Source organism: Telopea speciosissima, chromosome 5 (assembly GCF_018873765.1).
Source record: "Telopea speciosissima isolate NSW1024214 ecotype Mountain lineage chromosome 5, Tspe_v1, whole genome shotgun sequence".
Taxonomy (NCBI): Eukaryota; Viridiplantae; Streptophyta; class Magnoliopsida; order Proteales; family Proteaceae; genus Telopea; species Telopea speciosissima.
In genome coordinates this window covers 69,793,592-69,819,923 of record NC_057920.1, presented here as the reverse complement: position 1 = coordinate 69,819,923, position 26,332 = coordinate 69,793,592, and the positions used below count along the sequence as shown (strand labels likewise).

Below are 26,332 nucleotides of genomic sequence, written 5' to 3'. Positions count from 1 at the left end.
ATCCTAATTGCACCCAATTGCTCCTTACGTAATTGGGTTGGATTAGAGAGTAGGGATCACTTTTTCTTCGAGTGTCTTTTCGCGTATCAAATTTGAAACGTGATCTTTCTGTGCTGTCACCCTTCCAAGATCCCAAGGAAGAGCGTTTTGTTCGATGCTCAAGTGGATTGGTAACTAAAACCTACCATGGGATACCATTGGCTGAACGGCCAAGTTAGCCTTTTGTAGTACATACTACATACTATAGCTCATATTTCGACCAAAAAAACAAAGTATTATAGTGATCAATTAAGGGTGACCAAAGTGTGAATGAAACGACAAAATAAAGTTATAATTTTTTTTCACCAACATTAATTACACAAAAAATATTTCCTTATTTTATATCAACATTTGACACTAGGATTTTAGTAATTGGTATCGGTCTCGGTTGATACAGATTCAGATTTGACAGATTTACCCTTGTTTCCTTTGAAAATTTGATTTTTTTTTTTTAATATATATTTTTACTCTTGTCCGTATTAATCCACCAATCCAGGATCGGTCCGAAATTAATCCCTACTCTCTAATCCTGGAAGGATATATGACACCATCAAAAGATCACGTTCCAAAATCTGATACGAAAGAAGAAAAGGTGATCCCTACTCTCATATATATGTGGAAAGAAATTTAAAAACTTTCGTATCTTCATTAACGAGACCCGCATTAATCCAGCAATAATCAAAGACATATGTATTGATGTTGAAGATCGATGTTGCAGTGCTTCTCCTAAAAGGCTTAGGTCGGCTAAGAACATCTACTTGGCTGAGAAATGAGATATCCACCCCATCTGGACTGCCGGCTAGTTCAGTTCCCCCTTGGATTGACTACTTTGTAAGTCTTAATTTTGGGTTTGGGTAGTGGGTTCCTCTTTGTGAAGGGAGTCCAATCTTCCTCGAGATCTTGGTGGTAATATTTTGTTCAACCCACTATAGAGTTATAGTCTCACATCAGTTTGTTCAGATCTTTGGTGTCTTTATATATTTGAAGAGTTCTCTTCACCAAAAGCCTTAAGGATTTGAATTGAACCCTGTAACAGGATTCCGTCCCCTCCTTGGACGTTCCAAAACACCTCTTTCTCCTTTCTATGATTTCCTCTATTTCACACATCCCTCACCCAACCAAAAAAGGAAAAGCGTCCAAAGGAGCAACCCACCCAAAACACCAAATTGAGGACTAAAGATGGATCAAAATAAGGCGCATGTATAAAGCAAAAAACCCACAAAGAAGCCCACTATAGAAAGAATGGCTTTCTTGAGTGAGAGGTACGCCACAGTCCCCAGCAATCATGTGTCAAATTTGAGCCTATTAAAATCAAATTTTCAGAAGAAACAGGGGTAAATCTGTCCGATCTGGATCGGTATCGGCCTAATTACTAAAACCCTGGTGTCAAATGTTGATATAAAATAAAGGACTGTTTTGTGTGTAATTAAGGTTGGTGAAAAAAAAAATTTATAACTTTAATTAGTCATTTCATTCACACTTTGGTGACCTTTAATTGATTACTATAATACTAATTAAGTGGTTAACTAATTATAGCTCAAACTTAATCCTCAATTTACTTTAAAAGGAATGATAACTATTGTCCTTGTTTAAAGTAATTAATTATCTCCCTACCTAAAAAGCAGGAATCCTACCATTTTATCCCAAGAAAGTAGTCATCAATAACATACTAAACTCTCTCCAATAGTTTGGAAGAGTAAGTAAAGGAATAATAACATGCCACATGATGCCAAGCAATTACATATAAAGCTATGTTAAAAATGATGATTAAAATATGAAAATTTTATAATATGTATTAGTACCAAGTACTCCTACCAACCGGAATCAATAACCAAGTTCCGGCGACAATGCCGGAACGGCGATGATCAACGGCTTAATTAATAACCTACCAATTTATACAATCAAGATCCAATCCCAATTAATCTCAAAAAGTTGTTCTCAGGCATCTTCCAATAAAACCCTTGTAGAACAAGGGGCACAACATTGCAAGTTGCAATGATAAAAATCATCAATGCATGTTTCCCCATCCATTCCATCACCATTGTTGGTCGGCGCCACCCATACACATCTACCAGAATATAAGTTCCGACCAAGAAAATTCCGGCAGCTCCGGTTGTTACACACATGTAACTAAAACTGTAAAGAGCCTTATTAAAATGCATTCCATAAAGCTCCAGCATAAACCCAATTACTACTAGAACTGAAGCAGGTATCATCCAATTTAAAACCCTCTCCTTATGTTGTCTAAAATGCACAATAACATGTCCATAATGAAGTCCAATTAAGCAACTAACAATCGCCATTACCGAGCTTAATAGACCTTCTGGATCAAATGGAGCTTGACACCATGAAGGTGCATTGCTAGGGAGTGGCCCATAATCTGGACAATTAATACTGCATTGCTCCGTCCGAGCATATACCGGTCGGGTATATAAATGTTGAATCCCTAATACTTTCCGATCGATCAACCCGACGGCGTTACAAGCAGGTCTAGTATCACCTCTCACTCCACACTTAACTGTGAATGTCTTCAATGAACCTTCTTCATCAATTGGAATCTGAAATTCCCAATCAGGGACATATAGGTAATATAACAATATCAAGTATATTGTACTCAACATAAAGGCCATAATCCAATGAAAACGATATCTTAACCATAAAGATGACTTAGAATCCATATCTTCTTCATTACCCTTTAACCATATCTCACATAATGCAGCAACCAAATAACCAATTGAAATCCGTTGTAATATACCCATCCACCTAATCTTTGCTAAGTCGACTCCATAGGTAAGATCGAAAACCCTATGAAAGTAACCTCCTTGGAGAAGTAACCCTAATAATGATAGCTTCAATGCCCGGAGTATTGCCTTCTTTGTTGCAGTTGATCGGCGCTCCGGTTTCTTGTAGGCTAATGCAAGTGAAACTCCGACAATAAACAAGAAGAATGGAAAGACGAAATCTGCAAGAGTGATACCATTCCATGGAGAGTGATTGATCGCCGGAAATATACCGCCGGCGTGGTCAACGAGTATCATCGTCGCGACCGTTACTCCCCGGAAAACGTCGAGCGATGCAAGGCGCTTTGATTGGTGTTTCTTGGAAGGTGATGATGCGATTGCATCTTCTCTAGCTGTAGAGATTGGTTTCTGCAGACATGATTCTATGTCTCTAGTCTTGGCATTGTCTTCTTCCTTGATAAGCGAATACATTGGCTTCATCTCTTTCTGTTTCTCAAGACTGAATCAAGTAGGGTTCATGAGAGGAAAAAGATTGGTTAATGAGAAGAAGAAGAAGAAGATAAAGAAGAAGAGAAATGTATATAAAGAGTGAAGAAAAAGAGAATGTTAGAAGAATATTTAATCATCAAAGAAAGGAGGTAAGGTAGGTTTCACTTCTAATGCAAGTAAAACTCTTACCGGCACGAAACTCATGATTGGCTCGATAAACACACTTCTAATCTTCAACTCCACGTAAAACTCCTATTCCTACTGGCCATATATCTCTCTTTTTAGCCACTTGTAGGACCCACCACCTTTTCCTATGAGGTAAACATCTAGCTAGACCCTCCACTCAAATTGATAATTTCGTATGAAAGTGGTAAGTCTATGAAGCTTGATTTACATATAAAGATTTAGATGTATTTTTATTTATTTTTGGAAGAGGGGTGGGGTGGGTGTAAGTTAAGGTAAGGATTTCAAAGGCAATAGACCATATAAGAAAATGGGTAGGTAAGGACTTAAAAAACTAAACCGCAAACACATGGTACCCATTAACTATATCCTACATGGTCTACTCAACTACTATAAAATATTATTCCAATAGCCCATGGCCCACTCAAAGTCCCCAACCCAAAAGGTCAAAGAGTATAAGTTTACCTAACCGGAGCCTTCCCCATTGCTACCTCTTGGTTAAGGGGTGGTTGTAATTAGGCAGGTGATACATCAGTTATATTTCTTGTGTTTCTCGGGCTGGGTAATTGGGACCATGAGATAAGGGTTAAATCATTCCAACTGTTAACAAAAAATGCCCAATGATTCAGTCTTTTGTGGAAAAACTGTTAGTCAAGCAATTGTATTTGGACCAATTGTATCTATAATTTTATTTTTTTAAATTAATTAATTAAAGGCTTCCAATCCTCCATAACCTATTAAATAGCTACCACCACGTATAAAGAAAACTGACACACTATTGAGAGGGAACCAAGGTCATTTCATATGAAGAGAAGAGAGGATGCTAATGTATCCACCCCTGGTAGACCAGAAAATCTGTTTCATATATTTTATATTACTTATTTTATGTAAGAGTAAGAAAACGTTGCTTGGTCATGTGGCCCCTACGGGCAGACACATGGGGGTGGGCGAAATGATCACTTTGCCCCCCTAAATGGGCAGCCCATGCGTCTAGGCGTAGGCTACACTGTGACAAAGAGAACATCAGCCCATAGAATAAAGATTCCTACAATGCCAGCTCAAATCAAAATGGCATGGCCCCACCTGAAACACTGTAGTTTGCCCCTTAATAATTGTCCTAAATACCCATCCCTATAGGACATGGTCGTCTTTTTCAACCCTTTCCTTCTATCCAAACTGCACATGGGTGTTGGGAGGGAACTTACTCCCAACAAATATATATATATATATATATATATATTTATTTTATATATTTATTTTTATTTTTTTTATAAAAATATAATTGGATCATGTTGAATGAATCAAAAATTCCCAAATGCTAATAACTTCCTTGCACGCCGGACGGGGCCTGCCAGGTAGGATCTGCCGGCCAATATTTCTCTAAATCATTCTTGATTGGTGGCAGCTGATACCGATGTGGATCAACCAATCTGTGCAATGTCAATACTTGGCTCTCAGATTCCATGAACCTTAATAAGATTCTATATGGGACCACAAACACAGTGTATATATAAAATGGTGTTTTGTAACTACCAATTAACTACTAGACAAACACACTAACAATTGAGCCCCTTGCATGATCACCATGGTCAGCATGAAGACATGAATTATGCCCATTGCGGATTCTGAGGAGGGTCATAATATACGCAATCTTACTTCTTATTTACCAGACTCGAAATCATGACCACTTGGTTGCAATAGAACAATTTTTATCATTGCACCAAGACCCACCCTCGACCTAATTGAAAATAGTATTTTTAAGAAATCGATAGTTAACTCTGATTATGTGATTTATTCATATTAAATTTGGTTATTGGGTAAGTAATGACCTAAGAATTTGAAATATTAATGAAGTATCCCTAGAGTGAGATGCATGCAATAATAGACATCGATAACTATATTATTATTTTTTGTTATTATTATGAAAAAAAAATTTATTTAAATAGTTATCCATGATCGTGCAAGGCATATTTGGGCAAACTAGACAAATGGAAACAAAGTATCACATGGATAGTTTTAAAATTTATAATTAATTAATTTATATTATAAGGGAAACATTATATATCTTTGGATACCAAAAAAAATAGTATATGCGAATATATTCATTCATAAAATGATTTATTATTATATATTATACTCTCTACGTACAACCCATGGCCTGCTATGTATTAATGAACATTTAATTTTCTGCTTATGGGTACCTATCAATTAATATCTTGGATCGTCTTCCATAGTATAAACAAATAAGGTTGAAGAAAAGACTCTTTTTGGTTTTAAATTATATATTATTAATTTAATTGAAACTGGGCAACAAGAAAGAACACATCATGACTAACTAGATCATATTAGCAAGAAAATTTGTGCAATGCATATATGGGACAAGAAATAATTAATAAAGCAAACATATACATCATAATGAATATAATATAATTGTTTATGAAGATACTATTTTATATTATATAACCTATGTGTACAAGTTCCATTTTATAATTTCATTACTTCAATTAATGAAGAATAAGAAAATAAAAAAACTCCATAAAAAATCTTAAATGATGCACTTATATTTCCCAGAATCTCTCAAATATGCTTCTTAAACCTTACCGATAAGGGTAAAAGATCTCTACTTGGTCGTATGGCTTCTGGACTAATGGGTGAGCACGCCTGGGTATCTACTCAGGAGCAGAGGCATCATCTCATGGTGCCCATGTGAGAGGGCGTAGGAAACACCACCAAGTAGAGATTTTTTTTTTTCCCAAAATATATAAAATAAAAGGGGAATAGAGGAACCATGTAATTGACTCATATTCATAGGCCATGTTGGGTTGGAAAAGTAGAAAATTTGTGGAGGCTAAGACAATGTATGGAAATTTTAATAGTTTTCCTAAGATGAACTCTACAATTAGTTTTTCAATTAGCAGAACACCCCATGTGATGAACCGGTTGTAACAATATTTAAACCTTATAAAGTAATACCCATAAGTCAAAAAAATTAAAAGGAAGGAATGTGCCCAATCACACCATATACCTATTTGTCTATCCTATCCTCCTTATCACTTGTGCCTCTATTAAGATGGAACAATAGGGAGCATCAGATTGGAATCTAATGAAGTAGAAAGAGATTATTTTTTTTTTTTGGTAAAAAGAGAAAATATATAATAATGGTAATAATATATAGAAAGATTTTTTTTTTTTTTGGGTAGAAATATAGAAAGATATTGAGGAATTATAGAAAAGTGATTGAGGAATACCATTCCTCTTTCCTTATCAAGTCTCTAACTTATAGAAAAGTGATTGAGGAATAGCATTCCTCTTTCCTTATCACTTGTGCGTCTATTAGGATGGAACTAAAGGGATCATTAGATTGGAATCTAATGAAGTAGAAAGAGATATGAGGAATAATTAAAAAAAAAAAAAAAAAAAAGTGATTATATCTTCCCATTGACTCCTCTTTCCTTATCATGTCTCTACCTTAGTTGGATGGAATGAGAAAGTGTATTAGAGTAGAATTATGGGAAGGCGAGTATAGAGGGATTTGAAGTAGATGTGTGGGTAAGATTGTAAGAATGGATTAATATTTTTAGAAAAAAAAAAAATTACCAACCAATAGTATTAGGATAAACATAAATATTGGATTTTCCAAAAAAAAAAAAGAGAAAACCCCTGGTTGCAACTTGCAAGAACCCACCCTAGAAAACTTATTTTTCCAATGTTCTTACTTGAGTCAGATATAATCCTTCCCTTAGTCATATTCTTAGACACAGTAAATCTTATGGATGATCCAAATTGAAGGAAGGAAGGAGAGAGAGAGAGAGAGAGAGAGAGGAGTTGACTAATCACCTGGTATGTGAAAGGAGCAATTAAATGTGAAACTTTAAGGGACCCGGCCGGCCTTTGATGCAGTTACTTAGCCCTCGATCAGTTGAGAGGAAATCCAGGGCTTGATGATGATGATGCACTTGTATAAGACACTGCTCGATCTATCTATCTTAAACCCAAATTGCATGTCTCGACCTTGTGGCTGCGTTCATTACAAAAAACCTGTTACCCATCAATCATAAGAAAGTGAGAGCCACCAGCCACCAGCCACCATTAACCATAAGAGAAGAGCTCTGCAATTCTTGATCTTTAAAACACAGGAGAATATAAAGAAAAGTTCCAGGGAGAAGGTAAAGAGACGCTAGGAAAAGACAGAGAGATGGGATAATGCGAGGGGTGTGATGAGACAATTAAATACCCGACTCCCCACTGGAAATAGCCGTTTCTTTATTATTATTATTACAATAATAATTTATTACTGTTATTATTATTACTATTATATATCGTATATTTTTAGGGGTGAAATAGGAAAAGAGAGAAGAGAGAAGGTCGTAATCCACTAATCCCTCATCACATATTATTATTATTAGGGTATGCACGTATTGAAGGAATTATTAAGAGAAAATTAAGTAGTATTAAAAGAAGGATAATGACAGATAGAGTCATGCTGAGACAAAGACAGATTTTATGACTTGCAAGCGACAAAGGGAGAGAAGGAAGGAGAGATATATGGAATACTCGAATTTAGATTCTCTGCTGCTGCAGACTGTGTGGCCGTGGCATTACAGAGATAGGGGCAAAATGACCGCCCTACCCATTGCCCCAACACCCGCAGCGGCAGCGGAGGATCAAAATCAGAAATGTCGGTCATGAAGGTGTTTGAGTGATATATTTTAACAGATTTAGTGGTAGACCACTAGACCCACTAATTGCTTACTCATCTCCAAATGAATAATAAGAATAATTAAAGGTAGTTGGACTTGGGAGGGAGGGAACCATTAATCAAAAAGTAATGGTCGGTAGAATATAAGGGTTAACGACCCAACTTCTTTCTCCCGGTGAAAGACACACGCACACGCACACGCACACGCACACGAGAGAGAGAGAGAGAGAGAGAGATGGATTGGTGGCAGGTGGGTTTGCCGACCTACGTACGTAGTCGTAGAGCACATTCTAAATTGGGTAAACACTCGTAGTTGTAGTATTCATATAGCATGCTACCATACCTGTCCATATAAGAAGCAATCTTCATGCCATAGTTGCAGAGATTTTAAAGACCATAGAGTAACCTAAATCACCATCATCACTGCCATCATCGAAGAAGAAGGCGGGTAGAAAGAGGAGATTGTGCGTTTCTTGTCTAATAATAATTAATGTTTCTTAAACTGACTAATATTGTTTAGAGATAGGTAGAGTGATCGATAAACCAAAAAAAAAAAAAAAATCTTTGGTAACTCTAAAGGCCAGTAATGGCAAGAGAGGTGTCAAGAGATTGCAAAAGCCGTAAACAACTTTGGTGGTCACGACGCTCCGTCATTTTGCTTTGTCTTCACGAATCGATCCCACATCCCAATCCAACAGTGGTGACTGTTCTTTGCCTAACTTCTCTTCTTTTTTGTATGTACGTTCCCTAACCGGTGCGGTTCCCTAGTTCCTCTCACAAGAGGAGGGTGGACCCCACCTAGACAGACTATTCGGTCAGAAGCTCCGGATGGGTCCCACCCCCCTCTTATGAGAGTAACTAGGGAACCGCACCGATCAGGAACCGTAGACAATAATGACTCGGGGGGAGGGGGGCAAGCAAGAGATCGCGCTGCCTAGTCGTGTAGCCCCTACTCCTAGGGATCTTTGTCCCCTCCAATTCCTTGCCCGGCTCAATGCCTACAATAATAGGGCCGCAATGACCACTCTACCCCTACCCGAACACTCTGCCTGGGTGGGGTCCACCCCTCCCCCTTCTTATTACAGGCATTGGGAGGAACTGGCCAGGCAGAGAATTGGAGGAGGTAATTTTCCTGCACCTAGGCAGAAATCCCACCTACACACATGCTTCCATTGCAACCCCCCCCCCCCCCCCTCCCCCACAACACACACACACACAAATCCAGTTCAATTGGGCTGAATCGGTTTTAGTCTTTACATACAAATATTTAAAAAACAGTAATAAAAACATGATTATTGACGGAAACCAGCAAAACTAATAAATGGTTTAATGCTAGTTTTGGTTTTAATTAAGGGTGCAAGTTTGGCCCTGAGGGCAGGTTAAGGTTGGGAATTTCTGATCCTGAATTAGGGTTAAGCCAAGTCAGGGTTGAGGCCATGAGCTGAGCTCATCCCTTTGTTCTTCATCTTCTTCTTCTTTTTCTTCTTTCTTCTTTCTTCTTCTCCCCGGTCTAGCCTACCCGCTGCATCTCCTTTCTCCCTACCCATGGTCAGGGCTAATTAGGGTCAACTTAGCCCGGACAGGATTGGATTTTCCAGGCCCTTAGTCAAGGTCAGGTCGAACCTAGGCCCAACTAAGCCCGACCCGACCCAACCCAATCTTATTTTAATAATTTTAATATTATGAAAGAAAGAGGAAGAATATTAGAAACTCCAAAGTTTTTTAGGTTTAATGAGACACCAAAGATGATGAAATCCGACAGTTTCTTAGATTAATTTCAAGAACCAATTAAAGCAAAGAAATCTAATATGCAAGAGATCTCTTTTTTTGGGTTTTTTTTTTTTTTTTTTTTTTATCTCTGTCCATTGAATAATTTAATGCTAAGGTTTGCGGGGTTTGGTTATTCATTTTTTTTTTCCGTTGTGGGAGAGGGGGGGGGGGGTTAATCTAATACTTCTTACTCTGTCAATTTTGAAATTTTGTATTGTGTAGCTTCCTCTTGCCTTAACCTAGGTTGAAAAAGAGTAGGAGAATAAAAAGATTTTTTGCATACAACTAAAGTCAAAGGATTAGACTCTAGATTGGGATCATATTTTTATGAAGCCGAAGTGGGGAAAATTCATTTGGTCTCTCACATAATGACTTATGGGTTCATATTGACATTCTCTCTTTTCAATCAATATGTGATTTTTATTGAACGATTCATCTCCCCGCAATGTGGTTTCCCATTTGCCATCATGGGAAACCTCTGCTCTTTTTTTTTTTTTTTTTTGGTTAAATATCAATAAATTTGGGTTTGTGCTGTGATGGATGGAGCTTTAACCCCCTATTTTGGGTCAGATGGCGAGTATTCTCTCCCTGTGATTGAGCTAAATTGCTAGGAAACTTCCTTAATATGGTGATCTAGTCACTTTCTTTTAGTTTAGTGTTGAGGTTAGGACTCCATACTTTCTTGTAATCGTATCCTTTCACTTGTAATTGTCCTCTTTGGCAAAAGCAAAAAGTTTAATTCTATCACTCGTCACTTAACTTGGGTTTTAGTTACAAGATGTTTCTCATAGAGAATGCTCTCAATTTATTAAGAAGGTAGGTTAAACTGCCTCAACATTTCCTAAGCTCAAGGCGCATGACACTTGGTGGAAGAATCTGTATTAATGTTAAAAGCAAGATTTAGTTACTTGTAAAAAAAAATTTAAAGGAAAAAATCTCTCTAGGAAAGCCGCGTAGCCTACATCTTCTCACACGGTTTTTTTCGGTAATTCTTGGATCAGGATCGTCTCCAGAAAACCCGATGCCCAGGGGGAATCTAGCGGTTGAGCTGTGCCGCACACATCTTGGTGCACACCTAAGAATGTATGCGGCACAGCCCAACGGTTGGATGCACCCTAGGCGTACTGGGCTCCCTAGGGACGAGAAATGCGTAATTCTTTCAGGGAAAGAATAGAAAAATCTCTATGACACACACCAGGGACAATTATAATAAGTGGTGGTCAAAACACAGTAGAGGCTACAATCAGTGTCACCTTGGACTTGAAGGAGTTGAAGCCTCTCCTCTACAGGTGCAACTTCGGCTGAAACAAACAGACCCTGAACTTGGCCTGTCCCTTTTTTTTTTTTTTTTTTTTTTTTGGTTTTTTCTCAAGCCTGGGCTGGGAAATCCTAATTGGTAGAGTGGGCTTGGACTAAGAAATGCCAGCTTGAAGTCGGCTAGACTAGACTTGGGTTTAGGCCTTGGGTTGAACCTGACCCAACTTTCACTTTATCTTTATATGTGGTTGGGGATGTGGCTTTTGTTTGTATTGTAATATTAATTATATATTATTTGGGAAAAGGTTTTCTGAGCCATCAGGGAAGGGTACACTAGCACCCTTTCTTTTTATCTCTCTCATCTTCACATGAGATGATCTCATTACCCTCCTATGTATGAAACCATTCTACCACACCTAATTGGTGCAGTCCTTTCTGCCGCTTGCTAAGAGAACCATCTCCCATACTATTTCCAAGGGAGAGAATTTTATAGGTGATTTGATGACATTTTTTTATGAAATCAACCCCTTGAGAATCAAAACCAAACCCCAAGATCCAATACCTAGATTCATGACTCACTTAACCTTGACCTAGAACCATTATTTAAAATTAGATTCGATATGATTATGAAACATACCTGTTGATTAGATTTGAATTTAAAAATAAAAATATGTTAAAACAAGAGTAAAACATTCCCATAAACCTGTTTTGATTAAAATGACCTGATAAGACAAACAATAAATCATACCTGTAGATCTTAATTGATGGGGAAAAAAAAAATAGTTGATGTTAACTGCATAAATCCCAAGACCAACTTTGATCCAAAGATCTTTTTCACAGTTTTTTTTTTTTTTTTTTTTTCAATTAAAGATCATTTTCACAGTTAGTAGAATTTTGAACTAAGTACAAGAGTACAATTACTCCGGACAGAGCCAGTTTCAAGTCATTGATCACTATGAATACAATACAACAACATTAATAGCTAGATTATAGAAAAGGGAAAACTTAATCCACAACATGGTTTAGTTCATCATAAATTTTAATTTTTGTCAAAAGGTAAACTTGGAAAAAGACCTTTTGATATAGGACCTTTTCTATCCAAAAAAAAAAGATATAGGACCTCATGTTTATATCTCATAGAGGGTGGACCTTAGTGCAACGGTAAGGTTGCTCCATTGTGATCAAGTAGTTATAGGTTTGAGTTTTTGGAAACAATCTCTGCATAAAGCGGGGGGGTAAGGCTATGTACATTATGACCCTCCCCAGACTCTGCAGTGGCGGGAGCCCTGTGCACTGAGTACATTCATTTTGGTCAAATTTCAGCTTAAAACAAGAAAATTAGTTTAAGAAAATAAACATAGCAGCTTAATTCATGGAATTCTTATTAAGTTTCCTAGGTTGACAGGACTCGGGAACCTAATTCAATCACATGAAAGGATAAAATGGTAAATTTAATCATAAGAAATCTTAGAGATGATCTGGAGAGACCAGATGTAAAATTTTTTTATCCAAATTCAATCGTTTATACCACGTACCCTTTCATGCTTGTACATGCACCACCTCAATAATTCCTTAAACCCCTATCAAATTCTTGAATTTTTCAACAATATGTTTAGCAACACAACTAACTCCATTGAGACTAAAACTTGATATGTGAGCAGGGAACCTTAGGTTTTACAAATTGACAAAAATTCAATTCAATCCAATCTCCCACATGACAAAAAAATCGTGGCAAGTTTATGTGGACCACCACTAGACTAGAAAAACTCCTCCCATAATTCTATATTAAAAAAAGGATAAATTTCACATCACCCCCTGGTTTTTGAAAATACTCCAATCACCCCCTGTATTAGACCCCAATACGACAAATTAGTCCTTACCGTTAGTTTTATGTTGTTAAGTGATGATGTCAACCAGTTAAATAAATTTAAATTCCTAAACTATCCTTGACATCCAAACATAGATTTTGAAGGGTAGTATTGTAAATTTAATTCTAATGTTTTAGTACAAGGGTAAAATAGTCCTTTCACACCAATAACTAACAATAGACTAACACCGTTACTGTAGAGGGGGACGGATGAGTATTTTCAAAAATCAAGGGGTGATTTGAGTTTCGTTTGAAAACCAGGGGGTGACGTTTAATTTACCCTTAAAAAAACTAATAATAATTCCCAAGGTTAGACCCACAAGAAAACAGAGCTTTCCTCAGTTGGTGAAAGTTTTGTTCTCAAAATTGGGAAGAAGAATTCACATTGCAAATGGCTCACTAGACTTAGGAGGATAATCCTTGTGGAATAATTACAGATGTACTTTCCTTCTTTAAGAAGTTCTAAAATCTGGATCACCTTCCCCACCTATTAGTCATTGTAGAAAGAAAGATTGGTTGGGGGATCTATAGATTTATCCAAATCAAAACTAGATGTTTTTTCTAGGAAATTTTTATCTGCATAAGTTAAAGGTCTTCAACTCAAATTCTCTTAACGCATGCTTGGCCTCTTCTTATACTTGTTTGTCTAAATCTTTCTCCCGATGATTCCATATTATATCAAATGTTCTTCAATCTATTGAAAACTCTTCCAATCAAATGTTCTTCATGATTGTCCTCCAAGAGTGAAAAAAGGTTTTCAAAATAATTTGAAAATGACTCTTCATTATGTCATTATCAAAAGTTGTAACTTGCTACTTATATTTTGAGTATACATGTGAAATGAAAAGATTTGCCACCAATGCTATCATAGGAGGTGGCAAATCATTTGACACCTTGAGGGACGTCAATAAGAAAATCCCATATCTAAATATATATATATAAGTAAACAAAAAGCATTTGATTATGCCACCAGTGCTGTCGTAGGAGGTGCTTGCCAGTGCTATCGTAGCTGATATTGGAATCAACCAATGCTATTACTCCAAATACCGCCACATGCTCGTATCTAAGGTACACCTTCACCATTGTTGTGCGACGATGCCTGTGGGGTTAGTAGGGTTGTGTTGCTGCTATAGAGTGCCCTATGGTATGGATGTATGTGTTGCAAGTCCTCCCGTTTCCCTGCTGTTTGCCAATACCCCTGGCCTCTCCCTTAGCTCTGGTGCTCACGAATTGTTCCTACTACCTTGTCACTCCGTGCTTTGCTCTTCTTTGAGCAGCAATGTAGCATCATTTCTTCCTTCAGTTATATGCAACTCTGTTAGATTTCTAAATATCTAATTATACATAAACATTTGATTATACCACTAGAATAGGGGACTACAAATTCCGATATTCAGAGCTCAAACCACAAGGAAAAGGAAATTGGACATCAACGATGGAACAAAATCATGAAATTGAATTAGTATGAAAATGATCACAATTTTTGTACATATAGTGAACCTACTGTTTCAGATTTCTACTCCACCAATCAGTGCAACAATCAAGAGCCCTTGTACAATACAACTCACAATGAGTATCTTTCCCCATCACAGAAGCACAAATTCGTACCAGTAACCAGAAATGGGACCAATACAGTCTATTACTCATCCTAGTCTGTTCCGTGAACATCAACAGATGTTACAAACTTCTTATGTATCCAATCTGTCAATGACATCCAAAGCCTCGTTCCAGTAAATGTCAAATCGATTACAAGAACGGCTGATGACCTCCTAATGGGGAAGAATTCCTGTTTCCACTCGTTGGCAAGTGATTGCTACTCTTGCTCAGCCTATTATGCTTGCTCAACCTGGTTTTTACAGTATCAAATTCCTGACTCTTACTTATTCCTGGTGTCTGTTTCCTTTTATTCACATCCTGCAGCATCTCCTGGTCTTTAACCGTAAAGACAGGTGATGGAACATTGGGCTTGTGTCTGGGCCGTGGAATTGTTTTGTGTGTACCAAAGCATATTGAGGATTCATTGAGAGACTTTACACCACAACTGGGGCCTAACCTCGATTGGATGATGAGATGGTGAAGCAACACTACCAATTCAAGTATATAAGCATCGGCTTTCTCCTTATCAGCATGGTGAAGTGTTTCTATCCGAATTAAGTCGGTTTGCCCGGCTTGCTTTCGGGCCCTGATTCTGACAATGTTTGCAACCAAAAAGAAGACAGAAGGATTAACAACCAAATAAGCACAGAAACAAGGTGATATAATAGCGATAACAATAAATACATAAGACTCAAACAAGGAGCTTTTAGTAAAGGCCAGAAATGTTACTTCATTGTGTTAGCGGCAATTGGAACAAACCACTGCAAAGTTTTCTCCATCTCAGCTTTGATTTGAGGAACAGTGAACTGCAAAGTAGTAGGTCATAAAAAAGTAACAACAAATAAATAGTCTGATCCATTAAATTGAAGGTTCATTTTGGAAAAGAAAAAATAAATAAATAAAACTCTAGCTGATATGGTGTCAACTAGAGAAATATTAAAACGGATTTGTAAGAGCCGCCTTAGATGAACTATTTAATCAATGAATACCTCTTCTTTAACCTGAAATGACTGTAATTTGGACCGTAAGGCCGATTTTACAGTAGGTGGCAGGCATTGGTATAATGTATCCCTGGTATTTGCAGGCACAGAACTTGAATGGGAAACCTGATCACATCAGCTGTTTACTCAGAAAAAAATCTCACTACATGATTTAACAGAAAGTATATCCATTATCCTACAGCTCATCTGATAGTTGAAGGTCAATTAAACATGATTACATAGTTTATTAAGAAATAAAGAGGAGAACAAGATCACAAGCTCAAGAAGAACCCTGGCAACGTCATTCTAAAAGAGAAAGAAAGACAGGAGGAATATAATAAACTTTTACACTTCTGCAAAAACAATATAGCCTCTATAGTTTGCCTATTTGCATTCCTGTAACAGAGACGAGATCCAATTTCCATACATAAAGCATGCCCAACAAGGATCCAACCATTTGTGAGCCCTACTTAAATCTACTAATCAAGAGGATGGACTTAGTTGTGCAAGAACCAAGAAGCTCAGCTATCTGAACATATTAATTCTCTTTTGATATTTTGGTTAATGGTTCTTCAAACTTGGATCGGCAATTACCAATAGCATTGAATTTGAGGAATGAGGAGGGCCCATCAATAGAAGTTGCTTGACAACCATTGGAACGAGGGAGAAGATGAGTCTGTTTTTTTCCCAAAGCAGTGATGAGTATGCCTCAAACTTCTATGAAAGCACTGAAGTCAGGAAACAAAGTGAAAAAGAAGTGGAGGCTTCATAGTCAAACCACAACCATAATCCTCATACCAAAACCAAGGTAACAGTGGAAGTGCAGGTCCTACCTTGCAACCTATTAGATGGAGCAAAACCAAGGGCCTAATTCGTTAAATGAATGTGCCAGCAGAGAGATTCAGGCTGATAAAATGGAAAACCAGGCTTAGGCCAGCCTTTCATTTTCTCTTTTAAGTTCAGCTGCCGGTCGTCATTGTGGATTTTGGTGATGATTCTACAGTTGGCTGGTGTTGGGTCTACTCAGGGATTCTTCATATTCTGTATTACAGCCAGTAAGGGTGGTGGGATGTTTTTGGGCGGTGCAGCTTGGTGTTTGGTTGTGCTCTGGGAGCTTTATCCTCTCCTTTCCGCTTCTCTCCGTTGTTCCTCTCCTCCTTTATTAATAAGGTCCTTCCTGTTACCTATTGGGTGGGAAGGGGGGAGTAAATGGAGGAGTTCATCCACAAACGACATGGACGTAGCTTCAATTTCATCAGCTCACTGCTAGAGCTAATTAGGCTGGTTGATTGGAACATCCATTCCCCAATCAGGAGTCAGGACTGTTATGGAACTTACCATTCCCTAATCAGAATTCTTGTAATGATCAAACAAGGTCAACAAGCTCTAAACAAGTTACCATACGTAGCAGGATCTTAGTGCGTACTCCATTTTCTAGAGACTTGAAACATGAAGAATTATTTCTCTAATGGGTTTATAAGGGCTAATGAACCACATTTCAAAACAGTGCACTTTGCTGAGCTTGATATGGATAAATTGTATTACACAGAAACAAGGTTCACCTTGCAGCTGGAGAAAATCTATTAGAATAAGAGTTATCCTTGTATGCAAACAAGCCTTCATTGTCAAACCTTTTCCAATAGGAAAATTACCATAGAAGATGATGGTTATTCCAAGATAGAAACAAAACCTGGACTACAGATATAAAATACAATGCAGACACCGAGAACTTACAAGTGTATCAATCTGAGTGATGATATTTGCATAATGCAATGCAAGGCCAGCAGAACCCAATCTTTGATTACTAGTCTGAGATCCTTTCACTGGTTTATCACCATGTGCAAGTTGACCATGGGAAGAATATCAGAACTTCTCAAACAAATATATATTTAAAGAAATATGCAAGAGATATGTAAATTTATAGTCTAAAAATGGATTGATACAATCATACAGCATAGCACAAAATGCTCCCACCCAAACATGAAATTAAAGACATTTTCAAATCTAATTGGTAAAGTCGTCTCCTATGAAGCAAGTCTGAGCACCTCCTAATAACTAGTGAGAAAATAAAGGTTCCAACTCCCTGGGGGCTTCCAACTGAAAGGAGATCCTGCAGATCAAGATGGCAAACAGGCATAAAGACCATGAAGACTTGCATACTTGACCATACTCACTATTTGCACAATTATCGCATTTTATTCCTTCACAGGATTGTCAGTGGTAACATGATTAGCAATTGCTTGCAAAGTGACCTAAATGGGTTTTTTTAGAGAGCTATCTTCCTTAGTTTTATTTAAATCTAAGAAATAAGTACCAGCAACGTCGAAGACATCATGGATTTCTAGATGTAAGAAGTGAACAATGTCTACAAGCTTCTCCATCACCTGCAGCGAATGGGATGTTACTATATTAGATTGTTTGAAAGCTCTATTTTGTCTGAAATAATAAGTAACAAAATTCAAAACTAGGCCCATTATAGTCACAGTAGAAAGAGGACCAATTCATGGACCAAAATGCCTCTTCATATGGGAAAGCTACAAAGTAGCACCAATTAGCTACCTCTTCCAAGATCTTGGACCATAGCGATTTTTTCTTCAGACTTCTTACATGCTTCCTCTGGCTCTTCAATTCTTGTCTCAAAATTGCAAGGCTGTTTCCTACATAATAAACAAAATAAATGTAGTCATTATTTGTTTCAACTCCATGTGAAGCTTAATTTATCCCCAAAAATAATCCATGTTAAGCTCATCTCTAGAGTCTTGGTTACTTTTGACCTAAGTGCTTAAGAAAAACGCTGAAAGGCTTAACTTGAAAAGTTCATCCACTAAAAAGTGCATCACCCCATGAAAAGTTGGGGACCAGGTACTCCACTACTTCATACATAAATCACACAGAAAAGTAAGACTTAAAAAAAAATTTATTTATTATTTGATTTCTCCAAAAAATAAAAAAGGAAACTTGACTGCTATTAGGCATTTCCTTTTAAATTAGTTTTTAATCAAAATTTATTAGTATCTATTAGTCATAATATATTTCCTTTTAAAACTATTCCAATCAATTTGATGCATTTTCTTTTTATAGTTATTGACTGTCCTTTAATTCATATGAATATGTCCATGTTTATCTATTAATCACTTGATGCACATGAGGCTCACACTCCACATATAAAGAATTGCACCCTGTAGTTTAGTCAAGTATAACGCATTGCAAAACAATGTAAGCATTTGAAAACACTGATGATTACTTCAAATGCAATAAGTGACATTTCCAAATGAATATTAATTAGGGTAAATTACACGAACCTAACCTGAGGTATGACCTAATTACACTTTCATCCGTGAGGTTTGGGAAATTACACGTACTTCCCTGAGGTTCAAACTAAATAACAAAAACATCCAGTCAGTTAACTAGTGACTGAAAAGGTTATAATTGTGTTTTAATTGACCAAAATGCCCTCTTCTTCCCCAAATCATTTAAGGTTTGAAAAACCTCCAACTCGTCTTCCCCAAATCGTTTCTCCAAAACCTGCAACTCATCTTCCCCAAACCTGCAAATTCACTTCAATGGATTCAGATTCAGGAAAAAAAATATTCAAATGGTTCTTCCCAATCCACTTCTCCTTTCATCCATATTCTCTTTCATTTTTTTTTTATCATTTTCATTCTAAAAACCCTCATCCCACCATCACCCGATTCTCCTCTCCATTTCTTTCCATATTTAATCTAACCCACATCCTTGCCTAAACAAGGAATTAAGGTTCCCAGGATCGCTGGCGGAGGATTGAAGTCGAAATTGCTGGAATTAAGTTGAAGTGATGGTGAAAGGGGAATCTGGGGACTCTGGCCAAACAGAGGGGAAGGAGGATTTGGTTGAGGAGAAGTTGCAGAGAAGGGGAGAGGAATCCTTCACTTTTGTTGTCCCGAAACGCCTTGAATCTGTAAAATGGAGTAGGGAGAAAAGGGGCAGGGTGGTGGGCTAGGAGAGGGGTGGTCGTCACCGGAATATTTACTGGATCGATCAGGAAAAGAGGAGAACTGAAATTGGGCTTCTGCTGTTGTTGCGGCATTGAGAGATGCTGAGCGGGTGGCGGAGATGGAGAAGGACCGGTCTGGTTATTCTGATTGAGGTGGAATGCAGATGCTTGCGATATCTTGTGGATAGAGCGGCAACCCTGCGCGTTGGCGTCGCTCAACTCTGGTGTTCCAGTAGTTCTTGATCTCGTTATCTGCCCGCCCAGGTAACTGATATATAGATGATAAAATCATATCAAATTCTGGTAATCGGAGCAATGAAGCTAATTTAAAGATCGTGAGAAGAAGAAGAATTATTCGGAGAAGGGCCATGTGCCTTCATTTCTCCTTCAGCAGTCAAAACGAAGGAATGATGAAACCAAAAGTGGGTTTTGAATTTATTTTTATTTTACTATTTTGGGTTAGCAGTGGTCTTTGAATTTGATACACTTTTTAATCCTAAGTTCTGGGCACTAAAGAAGTAGGATAACAAGAAGACAAATGTTTGCTTTCCATCCTGCAAGTCATCTTTTAGGTCACGATTTGGGGAAGATGACATGCAGAGGAGAAGAATTGGGATTTTCCCCTAATTTCAAACCCTGAACAGTAGAATGTTTTTCAAACCCAACGCAAGGGCATTTTTGTCACTTTACCCCATCAAGGGTATATTGGTCATAACAGGACTTAAAAATTGCTACCATTAGCAACTAACGTGTACAGTTAATGGACTGGGTGTTGTTGTTACTTAGTTTGAACCTCAGGGGAGGTACGTGTAATTTCCCAAACCTCACAGATAAAAGTGTAATTAGGTCATACCTCAGAGGAGGTACGTGTAATTTACCCTATTAATTAAGAAATCATTGATGTGATCAAAGAAATATTAAAATTCATTATTCAGCATAAATTCGGGAGATGATAAATGATACATAGACATCTAAAGGGATTTCTATTCTGTTCCTCTGTATTTTATATAGGAAAAAAAAAAATTCAGCATAACATGATACCGTGGAAGAATGAAGCTTCCCAACTTCACCTGTATCTGAACACTTAGATATCAGTTCTCACACTAATATCTCTATTGTTGTGGATTACTTTCATTTCTGTCAAGCTAAAGACAAGTGAAACATCCAAAGTTAAACCAGACTTGGCCATGCTGGGAGGGAGGCCACCCATAGCATAACTTGCAGCTTCCTGCACTTTTCCTTCAATACTTATTTTTCTAGTACATACTGATGACAATCCATGTATTAAAGGAGTATATACTTGCTTCTACCACTTACATGGAGTTAAACACTCCAACTGCCACATTCTGACCGTCCCTCTAAAACAAATTATATAGAAATAAGAAGAGAATATTTTTCATACGGAAATTAAATGCTTATATCTACAGGAAGTTTACTGAGAATCAAAGTACCTTGTAAGTTCTCAGACATTCTGCCATACTACCTATCCATATCCAGAAGATCCTACAACTTAGAAACAAAAGGTCAGCTCACCTCTTTGAGCAGCATTTGTATTATCCTCTTCCAGAAGTTTATGCCGGTAATCTTGTTCAATTCTGTCCAAGGCACGCAACTCATGGTATAATTCCTGTGCCAAAAGCAGCAACATTTATTTTCCTCGATTTAGATTCTTCAAATTATGAAACCTACCTCATGTGGATTGTTACTTTTAGTTAAAATAAAAATAAAATAAAAAACAAGGTGAGTTCCTGCCTCAGATAGATTGAACAAGGACCTAACTCATGGTATAAATCCTGTGCCAAAAGCAGCAACATTTATTTTCCTTGATTTAGATTCTTAAAACTATGAAACCTACCTCGTGTGGATTGTTACTTTTAGTTAAAAATAAAGAAATAAAAAACACAGTGAGTACCTGCCACAGATAGATTGAACAACAACCTAGGCTCTGGTAAACCTAAGGAGATTAGGTCTCTCATTAACCACATCATAGCTATTTCACATAAATCATCTACACTGTACAACCATAGGTGCTAATGCTCTAAGCAAGCAAGAGCAACAAAGGTAGAGAGCTAATCCTAAGACCATAGTTGTCACGGCGACAAGGTGATGCTAAGCGGTTGGAATACGCCAAGGCGACTAGGCATTACATATAGAATGGGGGGTTTAAATGTAAATAAATTAGAATTTCTTACTTTATTTTAATTTAAAAAGTGGCCTCTTGTTTAAAATATGAAATTTGCTCCCTTTTAGTTATTGTGACAAAACTTGATCTTAACAACCAAGATCTGTGTAGAAGAAGAGGAGAGGAGAAATCGAGAGAGAAAAGAGGGAAGAAATAAGACTCGCGATCAGGTTCAAAATCTAAACCATAGCCAGCATATATATTTATAACTAACAAATTCTGTAATTACAAACAAAGGACAGCTAGACTCATGTGTAATTACTGATAAATCCCTATTAAGAAAAGAAACATACTAAAAACTTCCCTACAAATCTACAATAGACAATAACTAATAAACGGCAATCACAACTAATAAACAAGGATCATAACTAACATCTAGAAACTTTGAAAACTAAACACAATAATCTTAACACTCCCCCTCAAGCCGGAGCATATATATCCTAGGCTCCAACTTGGAACAACCAGAACAGACATAACCAGCAAACCAAACTTGATAGATATATGGATTGTAGAAGCCCATGACCAAGAATCACACCAAGATGTGCAGAAAATAACAGAACGACAAGATAAATATCTTCCAGTTGCAGCACCAACAAAATACATTAGCCACCAGCAGCAGCAATAGAGAATATTCTTCGTGAAGAAGAAATCCAGATAACAACAAACGATATAAGCAACATAAACTGCAGGCCAGAAAAGAGCAGCAGTAAAAGATGAACAAATCATTGTTGCAGGCCAGAAGTCTTCAACAGCAACAAATGCCCAGAGAAGACCAGCAGAAGGCGATGAATAAGCAACAGCAATAGCAAAAACAGTAACAAACGCCCAGAGAAGACCAGCAGAAGGAAAATAAGAGCCCAGATAGGTCAGATTTAAACAAATCAGAGAACATAATCTCCAATAATACCAACCGCACAACACGTGGAAGAAGAGGAAATAAGGCAGATCAATCAACCAGAGTAGTAGTCACAATAGCACCAATAGCAGCAACGGATCAGATCAAAGTAGATAGAGTCCACAAGAGGCTTTGAATCACCCATAAAATCACAAGGGGATAAAAATTCCAGAATTTTGGAACTTGTAAGATGTACCAATCCAAAGGGCTCATGAAGACCAAAACTTTTTTTTGGGTGAATAAAATATATTACCAAACCCCAGGAGGGGGCCGGAAAAAGAAGAGAATATACAAAGGAAGAGAGGGGGGGGGAGAAACAAACCAACCTACGCAGAGGTGGAAGAAAAAATAGAGGGCAAGTCAAGGCCCCAGAAGACAGCAATATGCCAATTCCTAGGGGTGTCCCTGACAGCACGAACATGAGCAAGGCTGAGCTTGGAAGAGACATCAAAGGAGATGGCTTTCCAAATCAGATCAAAAGATCGAGAGTTGGAAGTCCATCTCCTGAGATTACGCTCCATCCAAATGTGGTGAATAGCAGCTCCAAAAACCAACTTGCTAATGGTGATACAAATCAATGACCCTGAGAAGGAGTTAGCCACCCAAAGCCATTCTCTGTCAAAGTGGAGGGGTCTCCTGTTGCGTTGCCAAATGGAGGAGAGGGCTTTTTTCCAAATAATGGAGGTAAAAGGGCAGTCAAAGAAGAGATGGGGGATGTCCTCAAAACCATTCCAACAGAGGGAGTAGGCTGGGGAAGAAGGGATGTGACGATGAATGAGGAAGGCTTGGGTGGGAAAGCAAAGACGAAGGGATCTCCAGGTAGTGATACTGTGGCGAGGTATGAAGACCAAAACTTGGTAGATGACTACGTCTAGTCAAGCAAGACAAACCCCAAAACACCTCATAATCCAATGGTTGGATCAAAAGCAAAGACCAATATTCAGGTGCTGGAAAATTACCCCAAAAAACAGGGGTGCCGTAGGAAGTAAGATGAGTTAGATTTAGGTTAGGGAGATAAGTAGGAGAGGAGGAAGAAGTTGGAGGAAGAAGAAGGAGTCAAGAGAAGAGAATATGTTATGTTGTGAATACGGTTGTGTTGGAGAGACTTCTCCATACACCTACATTACTTCAAACATAATAAGGAGAGAATTACATCCACCTCCCTAGGGAGGTACAAGGGAAATAAAGAAGAAAGAACAGAATTACATAATAAGGCAACTAGTAATGAGACTAGTTCCTAAACTACCCCTATTACATGACTTCTAACACTCCCCCTCAAGCTGGAGAATATATATCATGCATTCCCAACTTGCTTAAGAAAGTACTAAACTGAGAAGAGCCAAGTGCCTTGGTGAAGATATTTGCCAACTGCTCACCAGTCTTCACAAAAGGAGTACAAATACAACCAGAGTCTATCTTCTCCTTGATGAAATGCCTATCAACCTCAATGTGCTTAGTCCGGTCATGTTGAACAGGGTTGTGAGCAATACTGATGGCAGCCTTGTTGTCACAGTACAACCCCATGGGTCCTTCAGTGTCAAATCCCAGTTCCTGAACAAGTCTTTTTAACCAGATGAGCTCACACACTCCATGTGCCATAGCTCTAAATTCTGCCTCGGTACTAGATCTAGCTACAACATGTTGTTTCTTACTTCTCCATGTGACTAAGTTACCTCCCACAAAGGTACAATAGCCAGAGGTAGATCTCCTGTCTGTAATGGAACCAGCCCAATCGGCATCTGTGAAACCTTCCACTCTCAAGTGATTGTGCCTTGCATACAACAGTCCTTTCCCTTGAGAGGACTTCAAATACCTTAGAATGCGATACACAGCATCCAAGTAGCCACTTTTGGGAGCATGCATGAATTGGCTGACCACCCCCACTGCATAAGAGATATCTGGTCGAGTCAGAGAGAGATAGATAAGCTTCCCCACTAGCCTTTGATACTTCCCCGCATCAACAAGAGAAGGACCACAATCCTCTCCTAGTTTGTGATTCAGCTCAATAGGAGAGTTTGCTGGTTTGCAGCCTAACATCCCTGTCTCTATCAACAAATCAAGAATAAACCTCCTCTGAGATATGTTGATTCCTTTCTTGGTCCTTGATACTTCAATTCCTAAGAAGTACTTCAAGGGACCCAGATCTTTGATCTCAAATTGCTGTGCTAAGTAGCTCTTCAATTTACATATCTCAGTTGTATCATCTCCTATGACCACAATATCATCAACATAGACAATGAGAGCTGTGATAGTACCATTACTCCACTTGGTAAAGAGAATGTGATCAGCTTGGCTCTGGGAATATCCATTCTTCAGAATAGCTTGTCGAAAGCGGTCAAACCATGCCTTTGGTGACTGTTTGAGACCATATAAAGCCTTCTTAAGGAGGCACACTTTCCCTTCAGCTGAAGGCATCTTGAAGCCTAGTGGGGTTTGCATGTACACTTCCTCTTCCAAGTCACCATGAAGGAAGGCATTCTTCACATCCAACTGATATAAAGGTCAATCTTTATTGGCAGCCAAAAATAAAAGAACTCTTATTGAGTTATGCTTGGCCACAGGGGCAAATGTCTCCTGGTAGTCAATTCCATAGACTTAACTGTACCCCTTGGCCACCAACCTTACTTTGTATCTCGCAACACTGCCATCAGATTTATACTTGATTTTGTAGACCCATCTGCATCCAACTGGGACACGTCCCTTGGGAAGGTCCACAAGTTGCCAAGTACCATTCTTCTCAAGTGCCATCATCTCCTCAGACATGGCTTGTCTCCACTTTGGGTCAGACATAGCATCAATGACATTCTTGGGAATGGAAGCAGTAGAGAGAGCAGTAATAAAGGCAAGACCTGTAGGAGAAGTGCATCATAGGAAACAAACTGGAATATAGGATTAGTACAAGCTCTTTTCCCTTTCCTAACAGCAATAGGAAGGTCCAAATCAGATGGAGGAGAAGGAATGTCACCTGATTGAGAAGAATGAATCTCAGGATGTGGATCTGGATCTGAGGAGGACTCTTAGTAAGTCTTCTTTCCTGTATTATGCAAGCCTTCACCTTTTTTGTATGTAATGTGGTAATCCTTCTCCTTACCAGAACCACTTTCAACAACCAATTCTGTATCCCCCCCTGGTTGATCATCAACCTCAACCACATCTACAGTCCTGAGTTTTCCAATGTCAAGCATAAAAGGAGATGTCGGTAGAGGAGAAAGGAAGAAATCATCAGTAGCCTATTCACTCCCACAATTCTCCCCCTAAAGAGGATGCTGAGAAGGGACAAAGAAAGGGACAGACTCAAGAAAGGTAACATCCTTGGAAATGATACATCTGTGGGAAGAGGGGTGATAACACTTGTAACCCTTGGTAGTAGAAGAGTACCCAAGGAAGAGACACTTGAGAGCTTTGGGGTCAAGTTTAGTGCGGGCAAATTTGTTTACATGCACATAACAAACACAACCAAAGACTCAAGGGGGAAGAGAAAAAGGAAAGGCCTTGGGAGATAAGATGTCCAAGGGAGATTTGAAAGCAAGAAGCTTGGTAGGCATACGGTTGATGAGAAAGGAAGCAGTGAGAAGAGCCGCGGACCAGAAGGTCTTGGGGACATGCATGCCAAACAAGAGACTACGGGTGACCTCCAGTAGATGGCGGTTTTTCCTCTCAG

The 26,332-nt window shown here is 38.3% G+C and overlaps 1 protein-coding gene and 1 pseudogene across 1 annotated transcript; both read right to left on the bottom strand.

Annotated features, from left to right (window-relative positions):
• Nucleotides 1-1,862: 1,862 nt before the first annotated feature.
• On the bottom strand, nucleotides 1,863-3,163 carry LOC122661213 (heparan-alpha-glucosaminide N-acetyltransferase-like). Its single transcript, XM_043856552.1, has one exon. The coding sequence runs from the start codon at nucleotides 3,075-3,077 to the stop codon at nucleotides 1,941-1,943; it is 1,137 nt and encodes a 378-aa protein (XP_043712487.1). The 5' UTR covers nucleotides 3,078-3,163; the 3' UTR covers nucleotides 1,863-1,940.
• An 11,528-nt stretch (nucleotides 3,164-14,691) lies between these two features.
• The window catches only part of LOC122661907, a 44,069-nt pseudogene continuing 32,428 nt past the window's right edge, over nucleotides 14,692-26,332 (bottom strand).